The 20,478-nt window shown below is 43.2% G+C and overlaps 1 protein-coding gene across 2 annotated transcripts in view; it reads left to right on the plus strand.

Moving 5' to 3' along the window:
• LOC117254364 (uncharacterized protein C1orf21 homolog) overlaps positions 1–20,478 on the plus strand; it is a 40,803-nt gene that overhangs the window by 7,894 nt on the left and 12,431 nt on the right. Inside the window, exons 1-2 of one of the 2 annotated variants that reach the window (XM_078168687.1) lie at positions 2,043–2,061; positions 11,699–11,828. In XM_078168687.1, the coding sequence (XP_078024813.1) occupies positions 11,738–11,828 (91 nt within the window). In that variant the 5' untranslated portion in view covers positions 2,043–2,061; positions 11,699–11,737. Of the gene's footprint in view, positions 1–2,042; positions 2,062–11,698; positions 11,829–20,478 lie in introns of those variants that run through there. The other variant, XM_033622583.2, reaches the window with a different exon arrangement.

Consider the following 20,478-nt stretch of genomic DNA (forward strand, 5'->3'; position numbering starts at 1 on the left):
CGCCAAACTGACTTCAAAGAAATAGTTGCGAGGAAGGCCGACTGCTGCGTCGCCTCACGTCGTCTGTGTCTCGTCCAATAAGTTGCACTTGAGCACAATGCGGAGACTCCAGCCCACAGCCAACAACCACATGTTTTGTGCCTGCGGGAGAGCCAGCAGCCTGCAGTAGTCTCTATTCGTCATTCAGAAAGGGAAACTGTAAAATTCAAGATACTAGTTAGCCAGTTAGCACATTAACAACAAATCAAAGCATTACCGTGCGCTAGCGAACAATAACACAAACAATTATTATTACAGGTTTGTTTTATTCGCACTCCATTTTATTTTGCTTTCCTTACTTCTGTTTCACTTCTCGTGCCCCGAGCTGAACTGCCAATCAGAGTGATTTCACTCATTGATGAGCTCTGCGTCTGTGATGCCGATTCAGCATGCTCAATCCGCCAAAAAGCAGGTGACAGGGGCTAACTAGTGCCAATGGTGCAGGACATGTCACCAAAACTAAGGCAACAGACGCTCACTGATGGCCTGACATTGACCAATGGCAGACCGTCTGCTTGGTATGTTAGTGCCCTTACCAGGACACTACTTGTACTATGACAAGTCAAAATGTCTGCTGTAAAAATCATGGGCAAAGTTGCAAATCTCCGAACAGAGCAGTTGATGTCAGTACTTTAAGTTGTGCATCATTGTGATGAGGTGTCTTGATTTGTTGGATATCTAATTTACTGTATTAGCTGTCATTCCTGCCTGGTTATCTAATCCATACACAGTTTCTCAATTAAACGGTTACTAATTAATTTAAGAAAACATACTATATCATAATGTAATGAGAGGACAGACCATGATTGAGGATTGTATCCATATTGTACTCTCCTAAGTTGTCACTACTCCAAGGTATGAATTTAAGACTATGTATAAAATATAAGCGTAAAACCAGTCAATGTAAACATTAACTTTAAACACAGGCTTTTATCATCACAAGAAATTTATATAGCAATATTGATATGCAGGGTGTTTATAGAAAAATATAATCACATGGTCAGTTTTTCTCAAATCCAGTGATAAAACCTGAAAAAATCAGGTAGTTCGTCACATTGTAAAAGCACATTTTAAACATCCTGTGAATTAAACATCGCCATAAAGCCGTCCCGCTCATATTGCCAGCAGTTAATACACCCAGAGATATTAAAGTGGTATGTACCTCTGTATTATTGACATGGATCGTATTTCCGCAGCATTTTATACCTGAGGCGTGCCACCTCTCCTGAAAGAATAGACAGCCTGCACTAACATCATAAAACCTTTACACATTTTTATTAGATAAAACATTAACCTCAAGGGAAGAAGACGAGATGCACTATTTCACATTTCACTGTCTGATTTAATGAGGGCGATGGAAATTGATCATGAGATGAGATGCGTCGTGATATGTGTGACTTGCGCACCACTATGGCTAGACATTTCTCTGGAGGAAAGCCAAGCACTAGCATACTGTAATGCACTGACCAGCTTATACAGAGCAGTGCAGACCAGCAGAGCGTGGCTCAGTAGCGCAGCATCATGATGAAGCAGAGGATGAATCTCTGCCCTGTCACAGGTGGCTACGCAGAGATACCTGCCCTGCAGCTCTGAGTCTCCCTGCGGCTCTGACAGTGGCTGAAGTCATCACTTCCCCCTCGCAGGCTTACCAGGAAGCTGAATCACAGTCAGGCACTCCTGTTACAGCAGCCTCGTGATGGGAACTGATAAGGAAATTAAAATCCATAGAAAAATAATAACCTGTTATGCACCTCCCTAAACGATCCTCTAGTACTCTCTCTTTTGCTTTTGCCCAGCCAGTTTTTCAGGCTCTGTGGTCCCGCACTCTGCCTCTGGCACAACCCCATGTTTGAGAAACCTTTGCACTGCACACTGCTCAGCCTGTGTGAACAGTTTGTGTTTATGCAAGCATGTACACTCACATCTCTCCCTCCACAGTCCTTTTGAGTTCCTCCTTTGACAAACTGACTTGTAGAGAAGGCTTATTCACACGACTGAGAGTAGGTCAACTCCCACCTCCAGGTATGCAAGCATGGGCAAGCCTGTGTGTTTGCCAAATCATATTCATTTTACGGGCTTGGTCATTTGCCATGTGTTAAGGATTTTTTGTGGCCCTTAGCATACTTTTAAGAGAGTATGAGTCTTTTTGTGTTTCTGGGGCTTATGTTACTGTGTTGGTGTGTTTAAGATGGCTCACGGGGTGAAACATTGACAGAAGGCTCTCTGACAAATCTGGTATAAGTTTAGCTAGAAATGATGCAAGACCTGCGAGCTGACATCAGCGCAATATTTATATCTCTAAATTAGACTACTACTTTGCTTTGGCGAGTGCGCCCGTGATGAATGTTAAGCATCTGGAGTGAGACGTGTGGATCCTGAGGTGGTTGTGTGCCAGTTGGAATTAAGAACTCTTATCCCCTTCAGACGATGTGATGTTTATCAGATCATGTTGGCTCAGCTTGTGTGTGTGTGTGCTAGAGCAGGAGCGAGAGATAGTTGGTTAGTGTTAGGGTCTTAGGTGACTCGCCAGACTAAAGCTTGCCCCATTGACACACTTCAGCTTCTACAGGAGTAGCTTGAGAGCAGCACAGCCCCAGCTGTCCTGTGGGTTAAATCAACACTGTGCAACGCCCCGCTGTGGTCTTGCATGTGGCACTGAGCAGCTCATTGGGTAGAGCTCAGTTCTAACTCAGGCTGTTTCCAGCTGGAGTCGCCAGTGCTAAAAGTGTATGAGCTGATCTCATTGTACAGTGAAACACATGCAAAAGAGTTAGAGGATGCAAAAGAGTCTCAAGTATTTGCACATTGGAATATTCATGAACCTTTAGTCTCCTTTTATTGCACTGGTTCCAAGCCTTTATTATGCTGTGATCCCTTGATACAAAGCAGTGTCTGTTTGGTGTGTGTCCACGAGTTCAATCAAAAAGCAATTTTCTCCTCTCTGACTCTTTAATTTGAAGAATTTTTAGAGGTTTGAAGAGGTAAAACTAGACACTATGTGACAATAAAGCAAGCCTAAATCTGACAAAAGTTAGAAGTTAACACAGTTTTGTGCAGCAGAAGTTTGTTGTTTTTCCTCATTCTTGCTTTTGTAACCCTTGATAGGGTTACTGTAGGACAAAAAATGTGCATTTGACACAGCATTAAAACAACAACAGTTTTTTTGAAAATGTTCGGATGGTCTAAAAAGTCCTGTTAGATTAAAGTATAGCAGAAAAATAATAGTGTGTCTTCCATCAAGCCGAGCAAAACCAAACGTCTTGTTTTGAGTGTATAAAGACAGGGGCTGACCCGAATGCTTCGAAGCCTCTATCGTTGCCATGGTAATCAATGTCCAACTCAGTCTTAGAATGTTTCTTTTTTCATCAGTAAACTGGTGGAGGAATTTGAAAGGAGGTGGCAAATGTCAGACACGAATGAGGCCAGTGTCCTCAGCACAGTCATTGACCCCTGCTTCAAGCAACTGAATTGGCTGTCCAATGAGAAAGAGCAAAAAGGTGAGACGAAGTGTGGGTATGTAGTGATGTGGCTGGACCTGTGGCGTTCTGAGTTATAAGCAACTTACAGAAACGCTGTGTGCATAGACTCCTTTCACCTTCTCTTTTATCACTCTGTCTATCACGCACACACACATAGTGGCTCTGTGTCCTACCAGCTTTGAATATTCACGGGTGATTCTCACTGAAGCTTCGAAGTTCTAAAATTATTTTTGGGACATCCCTAATAGAAACTATGAGTGCCTACAAAGAGCACTTTGAAAGCTCCGACCTCCGCTGAGGTCAAATATCTTATAATGTCAACAAAAGTGAAAAATGATTCGTGGATCTGCACCAAAATGTTTTTCCTTGAAAAAGCCTTAAATTTGGAAAATTGGGTTGGTAGTTTTTCTGTAATCCTGCTGACAAATAAACCAAGAAGCTGAACTGAAAAGAAGCTGTTTGAGTTTCTTGCAAAATGCATCAATTTTTACTTCTTGCCCTGACTTTCAACAAATTTCAACAAATAACAGATTTTTGTGCCATTGAAGCATCCCTGGATCCTTGTCCTTTATTACAGGCCCAGTAATTTATTTATAGCTGTATTTGGCTTTGTAATAGTCGGCCTACTAGCTGTAGCTTATATGTATAACCCAAGTAATAGCAGCTTGGCTTACAGATTCACACAGCCTAGCATTATCCCTGAACACAACAATGGCTCTGGGACTGCTAGGGCTATTTTTAGTCTGCTCCTACTCACAATTTGATGTTTCAATACACACAAATCAAAGCCCTTCAAACAGATGCTGCCCACACACTGGAGATCCTTTGAGACTTGAAAATCTATCAAGCCTGCTCACATTTCTCAATGCACTTCCTTCAGCGGTTTCAGAGGGGAGTCTCCGTGCTTTGCTAATCTAATATTCACTTCAGTTCTACACTAATAGCCCAGAGTTAAGAGAAAGTCGACTGTTCCCTCTCCGTCTCCTCTCTCTCTCTGTGGCTGTCTGTGCTTTATCTTCGTCTTTTTCTGTCTCTGTAGCCCTCTCTGGCTCTCGCTTCTCTGCTTCACTGTGCTGTGATTCTCTGTCGGGTAACAAGCACCCCTGCGGCAGTGTTTCCGGGTACACACCTCGTCCTCCTCAGCACAGAATCCTCGTTTAAGCGACTGTCAAGAGACAGATTATGCCGGATGAGATTATTATTGAAACTTTGCCGCCAGTGTCTCTTTGCGAGGACGTGCCGGAGACTGCATTAAGACCTCCCAGCTGTGCATGTCTGCATGGGTTTATAAGTGTGTGCGTGTGTGTGTAAGCCATAATTGAGTTGTTCCAGAGCGGTAGTCGTAGTAAGAGAGGTGTCCCAGGCTGCCTGGAACAGCCTGATAAGCTGCTCTCTAGACTGGGATACATGCTCGGGCCACAGGTGACACCACACACACAGCTGCACACATCTAAAGCTTGCGTGTGTGTGTGTGTGACTGTGAGTGTCTTGTTCTCTCTCCCTGGGTACAGCCTCCTCTCACCTGCAGGCCTTTTGAGAAATTCATGTGTAAGCTCTGCTCAGGCTCCAGAGATTAATGTCATTTTAGTGGAAGAGCTGAGAGAGAGATTCAAATACAAATCCCTCATCCTCTGGTGTCACTCCCAGGGCGTCAAAAAACAGCCCTTGAGCAGTGGCCCCAGGGCGTCACATAGCGATGCACAAAGCATCCTGCAGCGTCTGTATAGCAACACACAATGCATCCTGTAGCGCCTATATGAGATGCTTTGGGCTTTTAACCAACTCAAATGTAAACTCATGTGCGCCATTATCAGATGTTAAAACAGGGTGTCTGCGGGGTCTTAAAAAGTATTAAAAGTTGATAAATCAAATGTCGGAAAATTAAGGCCCTTTAAAAAGTATTAAAAAGTCTTAATCGCGATTTTATGAAGTATTAAATTTTCTTGCCGTTCAAGCTTTAACAAAAAGTTTCCATGAATGTATAATTTATTTTCCTCCTTGCGACTGTTAGAAACAACGATGTGTAGGTAGGCACACTCAGACTGCCACTCGGGGCCGTGCACGTACCTGTGCGACATCACGCGACGGCGCATGTCCAGGCGCCAAACAGAGGAGCAAAAGACAATAAAAAATCCTTCTCATCTTATCTGAGTTCTGTTGTATGTTTGTGCTCCATAGATTGCTGCTAACGACAGCTTGAAGTGGCGATGAGGTCTTAAGGTTTTTTTGGAAGGTCTTAAAAAAGTCTGAAAAAGGTATTGAAATTAACCTCAGGATTCCTGCATATACCCTGTTAAAGCAACAGACATAATAAAGAGCACAAAAGTCTGCCTAGGGTGGTTGGAAAGTAGTGATGGGTCCAACAAGTGCAGGACTTTGACCAAGGAGATTGGTGTTTGTGTCCTTTCTGAAACTAAACGTTGGCGTTAGGGCTGCAACGATTAGTCAACTAATCGATGACTAATCGACTATTAAAATAATAGGTGACTATTTTAGTAGTTGACTAATCAGTTTGAGTCATTTTTCATAGAAAAGTACTATAAAAGAACCCCAGAATAATCTTATTGCAGCCTCTTGCGTTCAAATATTGGCAGCTTTACACACTCTCCCATGACGGTGAACTAAAACCCTTTGGCGTGAGTATGAAACAGGACATTAGATGACATCATTTTGGGGTTTGGAAGAGACAGACCGACATTCAACAACATTTTAACACATTTTTTGTTAAAGTGATTAGTCGACTAATCGAAGAAATAATTGACAGATTAATCGACAATGAAAATAATCGTTAGTTGCAGCACTAGTTGGCGTAAGAAATTTTGTCAAGTCAGTCGTGATTAACATCAACCACAATCTTTTCCTGACATTAACCTAGTAGTTTTGTCGCCTAAACCTACACCCCCACCCTATGCATCAAGATACTACACAGAAGTTTGCCCCCAACTTGACTGAGTACATGTACATGAAAAAAATAGTCAAGTTTTCTTACGCTGAAAAAGACAGTGTTCCTACTAAGCAAGCGGTTTACATGGCAAATGAAAATGAATCTTCCACTAATATTCCTGTTTACATGCAGCTGTGCATACTCTGATTAACCTTCCCTGACCTGCAGTTTATCATGTCAAAATACGGAAAAGCAGAACTGGAGCTGGGGCTGCTTGTCATTTTGCTTCTTTGCATAAAAATAGGATTGTTCTCAGTTTCATACCCTTGACGGCTTGTTGAACTGTGCAAACTCAGCCTCCCTCTTTCATTCCTTCAACCATCATTTTAAAAAGGTTGGTGTTGCGATATTTGTGCATATCCAAATACATGCTGATATCTAAGTCTTTTATAATGTTTAAAATTAGATGAGTTTTTTTCTCCAGACCAGGAATGTGGGCCTTTCTGCATATGTTTCTACACTAGCCTTGCAAACTGTTAGCAAGTTGGTTTGTGTATAACGTATCCATGACAACACACAGAGCTGACTGTAAATAAACAAGAGGCCATGTGTCGCAAACTGCAGTAAAAACCCCAATGAGGCGCATATTCAGAATTGGCTGTATACATGTGTCAATAATGCTGTTCAAACCGGAATAATACCTGCATATCCGCATGTCTCAATCGGAAAATGCCATATTCAGACTATTTAAATGGAATATGCTGTTTGCATGACCTGCATCAAATTCAGAATACTGTCATATTTGTAATTATAGGGGAATATTAGTGTGTGTGTGTGTGTGTAACCACAGCCACTGTAACAATGTCACTTATGACACCAGGAGTAACCTTTTGCTTGGACTTCTGCCCAAGTGTCAGAATATGACAAGTAGGGATGAGATCACATTGACTGAACACACGCACTCCTCACACGTTCACAACAGAATGAAAGGATAACTCATTTAAACTGGAGTCTGATATTTATGGTTTTAGTTATCAGTACTCACCTAAGGGCAGCCACCTTTTTAAAAAATATCAGTTTGACCGAATTCAAGCACATTTGTGTTTGAAACCAACATAACTAAAATCCTAAACTACACTGTAGAAATGATGTAGCTAGGCCCCATACATTGGCAGATATTAGCTTATCCCTGATATTCCAGTATTGGTGTATGTGAAGGCTGAGAAGTAACAAGATATTGCAGTGCTGAAATGCCAAAAAAGTCATTTATAACAGTGTTTGCATACTAGTTTGTCTACCACAAATTTATTTTTCATGTGTAAAATATCTGGCTCAGTATATTCCGGGTCTCTAATAATCAAATGTAAGTAATTCTTATCTCGTGTTTTGTTATGTGTTTGTGTTGAAAAATGAGGTTGTGTTTAACACATGCTTTCTGCTAGAGTACAAGGCAGAGCCTGTTGCAAAACTCCGCTGAGTTTTGTATCTGGACACATCATGATAGATTGAATATTAATTTCTTTTCACGCATTTGAATGGCCGTTTGAGTTTCTGATATAAAGTGGCAGCCCTAACTCATCTGGGAGTGTGGTGACAGCGCTGTGAAGTGAAGTCTGACAGGGAAAGAAATGTTCAGTGAGATAATCAGACAGGTTGTAAACAAGCCAACAGATCTGAACCACTTGAGAAAAAGATAAAACTGAAAGTGAGCGCACCTGAAGTCTCTGTAATAATCCATCATTGTAACCTGGTAGATTTCTGCTTTAAACCTGTGTAATCAGCTAACTAAGAGGCATCTTCTTGGCCATGTCACAGTGTTCTCAGCAATAGCTGTTACTGATTAGAAATGACAGCCAAAACTACGATAAGAAGACCCGAGTTTTGCTAAACGGGAATTCTCCTTTACACAACCACAACAACACACAGCATGGTTGCAGCCGTCCGCACAGTTAACAAACAGCAACCACTCCCTGCACACTGTACACCTGGCGCTTTGTGTCGTGTCCAGGACGATGGAGGCTGGTCGGCCGCAGCCTAAACACAGGAGTAAACACTGGCCTCCTGTCAACTTCAAACGCTCTGAGGATCACTGAAGGAGGGAGGAGGGGCAGGCGGCGCTCTTTTGATGCTCTGCGCCCGTCTTTCTCTCTGGCCTCTTTCTATCCCACCTATTTTCCATCCTTTCCTTCACCCCTGTCCCCCTTCGTCTCAACCCTCCTACTCCTTCCCTGTCTTTGTCTTTTCTGCCTCTCCAGAACAGCCTCTCCAGCCCCCTCAGCTCTCATCCTCCTTCTCTCACTACTGGAGCCGCAGATTTCATTTCGGTGATGATGGGTAATCATTGGCTGCCTGTACTGTATGTGTATGTGCATATGCGTGTGTGCAACTGGCAGCAGTCAGATGGGCTCTGTCAATGACAGCATATGGCATGTGTGAGTGACATGAGACTATCTATAGTGTAAAGTGTCGTACAGCGTGTGATTGAGTGACAGTGACGTTCACAGCTTTGTGTCTGCTGTCCTGCTGGGTGGGAGGGCTCGGCTCTCTTCTCCGAATACTAATGAAGTGTTAAGTTTATTTTAATCTCACCGTCAGGATGTTAACAGGGAGCTGTTTGGTTTGAAGACACTGTAAGAGGCCACAGATTCAAAATAATGCTGGGATTATTAGTCGACTGATTAAATCAACAACACAAGTATTTAATGTTTTAAAGCTGGGGATGGCAGAAATCTGAAACACCTCTTGCACCTCACCCCTCTCTGTCCTAAGCCCCTCCCACCAGGTGACCACGGGCGTATGCACACCCTTCATACAATTACAGTGTTTCCCATACATTGATTTATTTAATCTTATTTCACTGTCACGCAGCTCATACGCTCAGCCCCTCATTACCCCACTCTCTCTCTCTGCATTTATCAGACCACCCCATGGTCTCTCCACCTCACTGCCCGCTACTGTGGACTGCTTTCCCGAAAGAAAAGCAGGCAACAGTTTGGAAGTAGGACCTTAGGTTGGGGGCTGTAGTGGCTCATATTCGGCTAGCACAAACCCTCCAGTGCCTGGTGTCACAGCATGCTGGGGGCCAGCGGCAGTGCTGGGCAGCAACAGAAAGTTTGCTGACCCAGAGGGGAGTCGTGGCTGTCGGGTCCCCTGGTTCCTGCAGCTGCTGGCTGAGGGGTCTTTCTCTGGAGCTGCTGCCCACTCTCCTCCCAGCGAGGTGGTCTGTAGCTGTAGGGAATGAGGCAGAGGACAGTCAGGCCAGTCAGAGCCAGTCAGTCCCTATAGACCCTCATGTTAAAATGCCCAACTGTACAGCAGAAATTGCCAAACTTGAGGCTTCAAAATGAGAGTCCACAAACCCATGGGTAGGGTTGCAGCAATATACCAGTTTCAAGGTATAATGTGACATAAAAGTTGACAGTTATTATACCTTGCACCTACGATATTGGAAAAAAAATACTGGACGCTGAGTCTCACATTTATTTAAGTTATTTTCAAAGGAGAGACTTTTTACACATACTTCCATGATCAAAATGGTTTCATTTATATTAATAAAATGTTCTTTCAACCAAAAATAACCCTTCCATTGTCATTCATTTAAGGGTCATACTGACTAATAATAATAGAAATTCTGTAATATGGTGATACCATGAAACTGGATGGTTATCCTACCATGAAAATCTCACACAGTTGCAGCCCTACTCTTGGGTGACGTCAAAAAAAGCTACAGCCATTATTTTTACAGTCTATGCTCCAGTCACAGCCTAAATTCTCTAAAGCCTGAAAACAGAGCCAAGAAGAGCAGCAGAAGTTATTATTCTCTTCAACCACTTGAATTACAGTATGCTCAAAATTTATAAGGAGATTTTTGCCCAGTGAAGTCAAAATTATACTGCCTGCCTCAGTTTTAAAGCCGCAGCGATCAATACTTTTATATTAACAATGGATCAAATGACTCATATAATAGGGAAAGGTGTTGCTTGTTGCGATGATCCCGCAGAGAGTCCTCACCTGACTCTGCAGTTTCCCTCAGCTGTGTGGAGTGTTATTTTTTTTTTTTTTTTTGCTAATTGTTTTAGTTTTCTGGCCCACAACTTTACTGTTATGGTTCCTTCTCAACACCCTTATTTCCACCCACAGCAGGCAGCTGTTTTAGGCCAAACAAGCTCTGACAAACCCACTGCACACTACCTGCCCAGCACCAAACAGCATAATGGTAGAAACAGGCTGGTGAACATAGCGGAGCATTTAGCAGCTAAAGACCCAGATATTTCCCTAAGGGGTTGGTGGAGATTAAAACACAGCTATGAGGAGAGTGAATATTGGACTCGCGCAGATATAATTGAATGAATGCTAATGTTGCTCGGTGTCTGCTGGATGTGTAAACAGCCAACTGTTGGCTGCAAATGCACCATACCAACTTTAAGAGGTGATAATATGTCAATGTTACCAGCTTATTCCTTTGCCCCAGAGTGGACAAAAAATGGTTGAAGTAATTAATCATATGAAAATACCAGATAATTTGAGGATTTGCAACTGTCATTGACACACTGAAACAGTTTGTTTTGTTGCTCTGGTGTCTAAATCAGAAAGTAAATAAATGGCGTTATACTGTAAAATATATTGATCGAAGAACATACTCAATATGTTTTTTTGCAGCTCCTCTTCAACCAGGTCACCTTGTTTATTTACCCACTCCACATATAATGGCTGTGGTTATGTTTAGCCCCCTAAAAAACACTCCTGAGGTTGAAGTAATGATGTGCAACATTTTATGTAAATGCTCACTTCACTGTCTACTGATGTATTCTGACTCAACCTACCTGTACATTTGTTACTCTGAGCACCAGGTGTAAAATAGGCACGTATATGAAGTGGAAGGAAATAATATGTTTGAGGTTTCCTGCCTCGAGGTCACATACAGGATGCCCAGAACGCACCTCATTGTATTTTTCTAAACAAATAAGTATAGCACTGAGCACCCTGCTCTCAAGTGTTTGCTACTGTTTGTGACTCCAGCACTGAATAGATTTGCAGATCAGGGTGTGTTTGAAGGAGAAGCAGATCTTAAAAGCTGTTGCAATGCTGTGAGAAAATACTGTATGAAGCGTTTTTTATTGATTGGCCCAGTTTGTTTTGAAATAAAGAAGAAGAAGAGGCTAGTTAGCGTGAGTGACAGCCACTGTGGCTGAACAAACAGTGCAGCGCTTTTGAGAAGCGATGCCTATGAAGTACATCGTAAAAACAAAACAGCAGCGTTGTTCACTTTATGATGTTTGTCTCTGTCCTCGCCCAGGTGAGAGTGCGATGAGGAGAGGCTTCAGAGTGTGAGGCCATGGGCTGCACCTCGGCCAAGCAGGTGTCGGCCGTGCCCAACGATGAGGAGGGACGCGGCAAGGCCTACAGCAACGGGGACCTCTTCACCGGTCAGTATACGCACACACACACACACACACGCAGGGATGTCAATAAAAGCTTCACAGCTCCATTTCACTGAGTTAATTGCTCAGCGTAGACCCATTGCCCCGTCTGCCCTCACAATATATTCTCTTCATTATAGCTCATAGTCCTCTGGCAGAGTGTTAAGTTCTCCATTTCAGACAATAACTGTCAACACCACAGTTTTATTGGAGTCATCCATGTTGACAGCTCATGTAAGAGAGAGGAAGTAACCAGTTAGTGGGACTGTGTTGTGAACTGTGTGCTCGCTCAGGTGTTGCGTATCCTTGACGTTCTTAATATTTTACTCTTTGGGAATGGAGAAAGAGAAAGCGAGAGGACTGGAAGGCAGTGGAGAGGAAAGGTGAGAGAGGAGTGCCCCTTTTAAGAGTTTCCATTAGTGTTAAACAATTTATCGATTAATTGATTAGTACAGTAGTTTTCCAACTTAGGGGCAGAGAGAGGCCAAAGAGAAATATGAGGATGGCAACCCCTCTGACTTATGTTAAGAACAGAAGGAAAAAACATATTTTTGTCAGACAGAATTGCCTTTTACATTTTTTTGTTTATGTAAGGTGAAATACTGCATTGATTTCCCCCTTCAGGCCTCTAAAAGCTGTTCAAATCAAACGGAAAAAAGGCAACATATGCAGCCTCGGACAAGGTGCCACAAGCTTCGCTGCAAAGGGTCACAAGCCAGAAAGGTTTGGAGCCACTGGATTATTCACTGGATCAGATGGAGAGACGATTAATCAACAAGAATTGTAATAATTGGTTGATCGTTTACAGCATTTCTCAAGCAAAAGTGCTGAACACCCTCTGGTTCCTTTACTGCAGGGCTCTCCTACCGTTCTCAGTTTGACATTATTTTAAACTTAAGATTTCAGGATTTATAAATGTTGGTCTGATTTTGGGAACCAGATGAATCTGCTTTCAACTCCGACTTTATATTTGTCCCTAGAGAGCAATTGGTTAGACAGCAAGTAAAAGCACATAAAGGGCATGAGTGAACACGTGAGAATGCACATAGATAACAATCGGGGGAAGATGGGGCACAGTGCCAAATACAGTGAGCTCATGTTTCTTCTGCCTTGGCAGATGAGCCTGGTCCTCCTTCCGTTCAGACAGACTGCCATCCGCCCCAGCCTAGGCAGGGCCAATCACAACTGTTAATCTAATATGGGGCGGGTTTGATATGATGATTGACAGAGGACTGTCACCGGTCGAGCTTTGGAAAGTTATACTTCATATTTCGATTGGTTGTAAGTGTGTCCAGGTTGTAAGCACCAGGCTAATGAAACTCCGATCAAACTGTCAAGCTGCATCGCTGATCAATTATGAATCAAGATTCTGTTACTGCATTGCCTGTTTCTCGCTTTAGGTGTTTTTAGAAATGCATTCTAATGTGTTTAACTGTAATTTGAGCAAGTTTGTGACCAGGCCGCCATTTTTACCTGCTTGAAGTCAGACCAAACACCGCCCCAATTTGCATGCATCACTCAATACGACATCAATTGTTTTGTTGCTCTGATTGCTTGTACGTTTATCCAGTTGCGTCCAAAGGTATTTTCCTTTGCATTCATCGATAACACTCCGTTGAAACTGAAAATGAACTGGGGTGATGCAAGGCTATTGTGGTGTTACAAAATGTTCATCTCTGGGAAACTTGCCATGGTATTTTTTCATGAAGTCTGACATTTGATGTGGCTGTAGCTCAGGTGGTAAAGCAGGTCATCCATTAACTGTAGGGAAGGTTGGGTGGTTCGATCCCTCGCTTCTCTTGTCCATGTTTCAAAGTGTGAGTAAGACACCGAATCCCCCTAATGCTCCCTGTGTGGTTTGGACAAGTGCGTGCTAAACATGTACTTCTCGGACTGTGTTCTGGCGATATGATACGTATCATGATGCCGGGGTTACGATTATATGTTGCGATATATTGTGATACTTAAAGTAAGGTCATATATTATGATTTTATTTATCTAACTTTAGTAAAACTGTCAATTCTTGCCTTTTTTAAGGTCATATTTAGTTTTCATCACCAAAGAGGGACATACACAAACAGACTAACAAACATACTTGACCCACAAACAAAGAAAAAATGGCCAAGAATAACAAAACACTCCAGCTAATAGATGCCTCATTATTGGGCCCCAGATGCTCTCAAATTTATCCTGCAATTACAGTTCATCACCTCTCAAGGTGAACCCCCGAGACTAGATCCCGGTTTGCCTGTTTCATGGGACTGTGATGTTTGTGTTTACTCTAGTGACATGTTGTTATGTTGTTGTAAACAACAAACAACATAAAAGGATCCGCTATTAATTAACAATTTATACAGTGTTTTTGAGAATTGATACAGTATCACAGAAAATCACGATATTTGCTTACACCCCCTCGTAATTTTATAGAATCGATTAATGTAAAAATAAACAATCAACAGATTAATCTGTAATGAATGTAATTGTCAGCTGCCGTTCTATTAATAGCTCACAGGCTGTTGGGAAATGAGGGACAGAATTGAAAGTGAAAGCCAGAGACAGAGAGCGATGATGGGTGGGAGGGGGATTAACAGCGATTAAGAATTAGGAGCAACACTCTGGTAAAACTGCACGCGGGTGGATGAATGTGGCAGATGACAATCCACAGGAGGTCCTCCCTCTTTCTCTCTCGCTCTCTCCGTCATCCCCCCCCACCCCCCACCCCCACCCCACCCCACCCCTCTTCCTGCGACCTCTCTTTGACTCGCTGCTCTCTGTCGTCCCTTACATTCCCGCTCCGACACGTTCCCCTCATCCCCCTCCTGTGATCTCTCTGCTCGCACATCTCGCTTCCCTCCTCGTCTTTTAAGGAGCAGCAGAACGAGGCAGGAGATGGAGGGAGGGAGGGAGGGAGGGAGGGAGGGAGAGATGGGAGGAGTGGAGTGTTTTCCTTGAGAGAGGAAGGGAGAATGACGTGTGTTGACGCTGCTGCTCCTCTCTCTCTCTCTCTCTCGCTCTCTCTCTCTCTCTCTCTCTCTCTCTCTCTCTCTCTCTCGCTCTCTCTCTCTCTCTCTCTCTCTCTCTCTCTTCAGCTTCTGTGTCTCGGTCAGATTGCCTCTTCCCTTCCCCTGCTCAAGGCCTCAGTCTTCTCTTCCTCTTTCTCTCTGTCTCTCTATTTTGGGTCTCTGCGCACCCCTCCCTCTCTTCCTGCCTTCATCCCCTAGTGTTTCTTCTCTCCAGCTCTTTTCCTCTCTCCTTTGGCACAACATTAGGTCAGAACCTTTTGTCCTTTCACCTCCTCTCTTCTTTCCTCCCTCTTCCTCCCATACTATCCCCTAGTCTCGCTGTCAGTTGCTCGAAGGGGAATCCAGAGTGGCGGTGGCTGGGCCAGACTACTGTTTGAGCCTGTCTGCAAGTGTGTGCGCGTGGACGTGGAAGACAGGAGTGACCTGGATAGAGTGGATTAGAGTTATCCCAGGCCACAATTCTTCACGCCCCCCCCCCCCTTTCTTTATCTCATCCTCATCCAGTTATCTTTATTTCTCCTTCACTTCTCGTTTTCTAGCTCCTTTTCCTCAGCAGCATTTCAGTCATTGTCACATGCTGTGTAGTCATTCTTTCCCACTTAACTCACTGGCCCTTTTCAACCCCAGCCAAACTGCTTCACTGCATCCGGTGTACTTCTCATGATCGAGGCGGAAAAGATTGGTCGGTTCTGGTCAGTCAGCCTGCCTCCACACACCGATCTAGCTCCAGTAGACTGTGCGTCTGTTCGTTTGTATTCATACATGTTTGCGTGTGTGTTGCGTATCAGTGCATTTAGTGAGACAGTGAGCCCTCGTCTTACTCACGCTGATCTGCCTCCGACAGATTGTCTGCCAGTCAGTCTGTCCTTGTGTGTGATTGTGCATGGATGAGTGTATGTGTGTGTGCCCCAGATATTCTGGCTGCCCGCTCTGTCAGACTCCGGCCACTAACCCCCCCCGCCTCCACCCCTCTCTCGTACAATAACCGGAAAAAGGCTGAGCTCCATTACACAAACACTGAAGGACGACGGGGGAAAATAGCAACACTCTCCACAACATCATGCTATTGATGTCTGTAATAATCACAGTCGGAGGAAAGATTAGAGTGGAGATAGCGTTTGTGGGACTGTCTGTGTTTTTGATTGCGTACGTGGCACCCTGACATGGATACACAGTGGTGTTCAAATTTGACTGTTTCTTTAAGAGTTTGTGTTGTTTTAAGGCGATGGAGCAGCTGAGCAGTTTGAGGGTCTGTCCTCCTGACAGACTCCGATGCTGCTGCCCCTCTGAAATATGTCAGATACAGAGAAAACAGTGCGAACAGAAAGCAGGCATTTTGTTCTGATCGCTGATTTTTCACTGATTTAGGCCAAGGCACCTGCGAAAGTATCAATGGTATGTTTAAAAGGAAGATCGCTCAAAGCTAATTGTTTTATTAGTGCCTCAAAGAAATGCAGGCACTTCAGTCACACTGAGCTGTCTTTTATCAGACCGCTAAGTGAGCTCCCAGTCCTTGGAAATATCATCTCACGCACAGAAATTCAAGAGAGCAGCTACATCCTTGAATTAACTTTTTGTGCCGACACATTTCAGAGAATTCTCTCTTCCTCCTCTTCAGACAATGGCAGCTCGCAACAAGTACAGTTTCTGTGTGCAGCGTGTAGAGACGAAAACAATTCCTCTTCAGGGCAGTACACAGAAATAGAGTAGCACTACGGTGACCTCAAGGTCGCCGGTTCAATCCCCGGGCTGGCAGGATAGATATGCCAGTAAAAGGTGAAAGAGCAGCAGTTGCACGTCCCTCATTATCACTGTTGAAATACCCTTTAACAAGGCTGCTTGGCGGCTCCAGTCGAGCTGCTCGGTGGTTAACTGAGGTTAACTGTGGTTGTACTGGGGAGCTTCCAGGTGTGATTGGGCAGCAGGGCGGTTCTGAAAAAGAACATTCACGCTCAGTGAATTAGCTCTTGTTAAATAAAGGTCAGATATATGCACTTGATTAAAAACATGCTCCAGCTTTAGTCAGAGCAGAGGACTGACATTGCAGACATTCACAAATGTATTCACAGCTACTGCACATACACATTGCATTACAGATGCACACTTAAATGAATGTGGGCACGCACATCTATACGTGCATGTGTGCATGAGTATGATTTCAATTCCCTCACTTGATTTGAATTAGTGCATGTTACTGTGAACCCAGCATATAAAGTGTGTCTATTTCTGTGTACTGGTGTTAAAGCAATAATCCATCAGGTGAAACTGTTTTTTCTGATCCATCCAGTTTATTTTGTTTTGAGTTTGTTTTGTGATTCGTGTGCCCTGAACACCTGACATCTGTGGCTTGTTGAGGTCTACACATGCAATCAAAAGCTAGTAAATCCATGCTAACATCCTCTATTCATGACCTTGTCATTATCAAAGCACAGACATCAGTTTTCATAGTATCTGCAGGATGAGTCTCTGCCTTTGATGTTTTTAAGAAGTTCCAGTTGGCCTCAAACATTTACACAATCCAGTCTTTCTTCAGACATTAAATTCAAATATTTTCAGACATGACAATATCTTTTTGGCTCCCTCAGACTGCTCTCAGCATTTCAACAATCATCATGTGATCATGTATGAGTCTGATATATCAGGAAACCAATCTGTCTACTCCAACCTCCCAGGAACGTCGCTGAGCTTCAAAAGACAATTTTACACAGAGGTCTGACGTGGAATTGCAACCTCCGGATCTGTCACGTGATGCCATGGGGCCCAAATAGACATAGAGACATCTGTAAATCAGTGGATGCATTTTTTTGAGCATAACAACCCCCACAAAATGACTTGTTTCACTATCAGAATTTGATCGCCTCTGTCTGATAACATTTAGAAAGTCTGGAAGAGCCGCACAATTAAATTAGTTTATTGTTATTCAAGAGGGTGAAGTAGCCGCTCTGCAACTGAAAGTCTTCTGTGGGCTCAATGGGCCCCACAATGCAGAAGGTCAGGGTAATTTCCTACTGTGACAATCATGCTTTTTTTGTCTTTATGCGCCACTGAGCAACTTTCACAGAAATGAAAAGGTCCCCACTAACGCTGTATCCAGTTCTCTTAATACATCCATGATCTCAACGTAGCCTACTACATCATACAGATATAGTAGTTCACTGACTTCGATGACATTAGGCTGAAGTTGGTTCATACACTATGTGCGCAGAAGTGTGAATCACTATACTGTCTAGTTACATCACGATACGATGTTATATTGATTCTTTGGACAGCGATACAATATTTGCTGATATCACAATATGATTTTCATTTGATTTTATTTTAAAAATTCAAAAAATATGAGATGTTATCAGTAAATATCTTGATTGTCTTTATCTTGGCAGTTTATCTGCCTGCCTCATTCACTGTTTTAATGTTTAGGTAGGAGGTGTGCTTCGACAAAAATGGTTACAGGCTTTAATGTTCATTTTTATTTTGCCCAGCCGAGCAAGTGGGTCAGAAATCTACTAAAACAAATAAATTTTTACAAGCTCCTAGTTGTTTAATTTATTAGCAGTTATTAAATAACATGGCCAAGACTAAGGTTAATTGTCATATTGTAAAGTTTTAAGGACAATTTAAACACATGCTTGTGCCTCAGCTCATGAACATTGTCTTTACCCGCCGCCATTTTCTCCCAAATGCCCCATCAGTACTGTGAATGTGCAGCTCTCAACAGAAATGAGAAGGAAGCGGGATGGTTCACATCTTAGCTACTTCCATCTTTAGCTCCAGGGGAAAAAAAATCAAACATGAGCTGCTAGATTTACCAGCATGACGTGGCATTTTACTTGCCCCGGGCATTGAGGCAGACCTTATCGTTGTGCCCTGGGTTACACAGACGTGCCATGGAAATTTCAAAATAAAGGCACATCTTAAAGATGACATGTATCGATGTTTTCACTTTGCATCGATGATATTGAAGAGATGATCATTTAATTAATTAATCAGTCCAGATTGTTGTATCGTTACACTCCTGATGTATTATTTATATATATTATAGCCCTAGAAAAGTAATCTGATGGTGACAGATGTGTGAATGTTCTGCCAGTAGGAACCAAAAGTCCAATTGTTATTTAATCTGATTATTTAATTGTGTATCACATGTCTATAAATGAGTCGGTTGTTGCCAAAGGTCGTCGGCTTATTGAGGAGTTACCTATTGTCACGCAGGCAAGTTAATTTCATTGTTTTCCTATTTGCTTACAGTCAACACTACAGTCACAGATCAGAGGAGACATTCTGTTCCTGCTTTTCATCATTTGTTCCCCGCCAGCAAAAGCCATGACATTTATTTCTCTTGAGAATATTATGCTCAGTATTTCTATTTCTCTGTAAACTGATTCCCCCTCGATGGGTATGATTTTGTGTGTGTGTGTGTGTGTGTTGGAGATGAGACTTCGTGTTCAGGTGTAAATGTCATGGCCAGGCCGGTGATGGCCTGGAGCCAGAGTGGCCGAGAGGGAGGACACACAGCAAGAAGGACAGAGTGACATAGCCACAGGACAGTCAGGCCAGCTAGAGCTGTTAAAGCAGACACACAAATACACACTGAAACACACACACACACACACACACACACACACACATGAAGATGGCTATTTAAATGAGTCACACCCATACAAATGCCACACTTGCATAAAATGACAAACGGGCTGATTCAAAGACACAGCGTTATCTGAAATAGAAACATGCTTGTGCACACGTCCTTGTGCACGCGCGGTGACTGTTTGTACCTTAAGGTCAACGCCAAGCTCCGGTCTCTAATCAGGGATGAGAAAGATGTCCACATCACAAAATCACGGCTTCTCAAAATAGTTCTTCCCTTTCATCTTCCCCTCTCCGACGGTTCCCCTCCCCTCTCTCTCCCGAAGCGAGCCTGGCTTTGGCGTGACGAAACACCCTTGTCATTTCTTGTGACAATGACTGCCGCACACACTAACACATACTACTGGCACGGCATGACCAGTTTTCACTCCTATCTAAACTGAAGCAAAGTCTGTGATGTGATGAGTCTTGATTGGTGTAAGCTGGGTCACTTTGATCTATCTATACCCGTCACATTAAGCTCAGTGACTCTCCTGTAAGAGGAGGAGAACATTCAGCCAGTTGAACCCGTCAGGCTGCAGCTCACCCAAATTATCAAATGACTTTTTTCTCCACTGCTGCCTGAAAATGTCCGTTTAAATTTATTTACGTAGCAGCAGCTAATTTTACCCCGGCCTATTCATCCGTATCCACCTTAAGGTACGGATTATACGGCTTGAAATTGATGCGGCTTGCTCCTCTAATACGCAGTGGAGCAGAGGAAATGGCTCTTAATTCTGTTTCCTTCTGCAGCACCGTATGTGCCGCATGTTTACAGAGCAGATCTTAGTTTGGTGAGCCTGTGTAGTGTTATAAAACCGTTTGTCTGTGTCGGCATGTTCAGACAGGAGCCGCTTTGCTCCGACTCGTTTACATTCCTGAAACAAACAGAACAGCAGAAAAGTAGTCAGCATTTGTTTCTCTCATCTCTCCTTCTCTTTCTCTTAAATCTGCCAGCTTCTTTCTCTCCCCCCCTCCTCTCTCCCTCTCTTTGAAATTATTTCACATCA

The sequence above is a fragment of the Epinephelus lanceolatus genome, chromosome 6 (assembly GCF_041903045.1).
Source record: "Epinephelus lanceolatus isolate andai-2023 chromosome 6, ASM4190304v1, whole genome shotgun sequence".
NCBI classification, from domain to species: Eukaryota; Metazoa; Chordata; class Actinopteri; order Perciformes; family Serranidae; genus Epinephelus; species Epinephelus lanceolatus.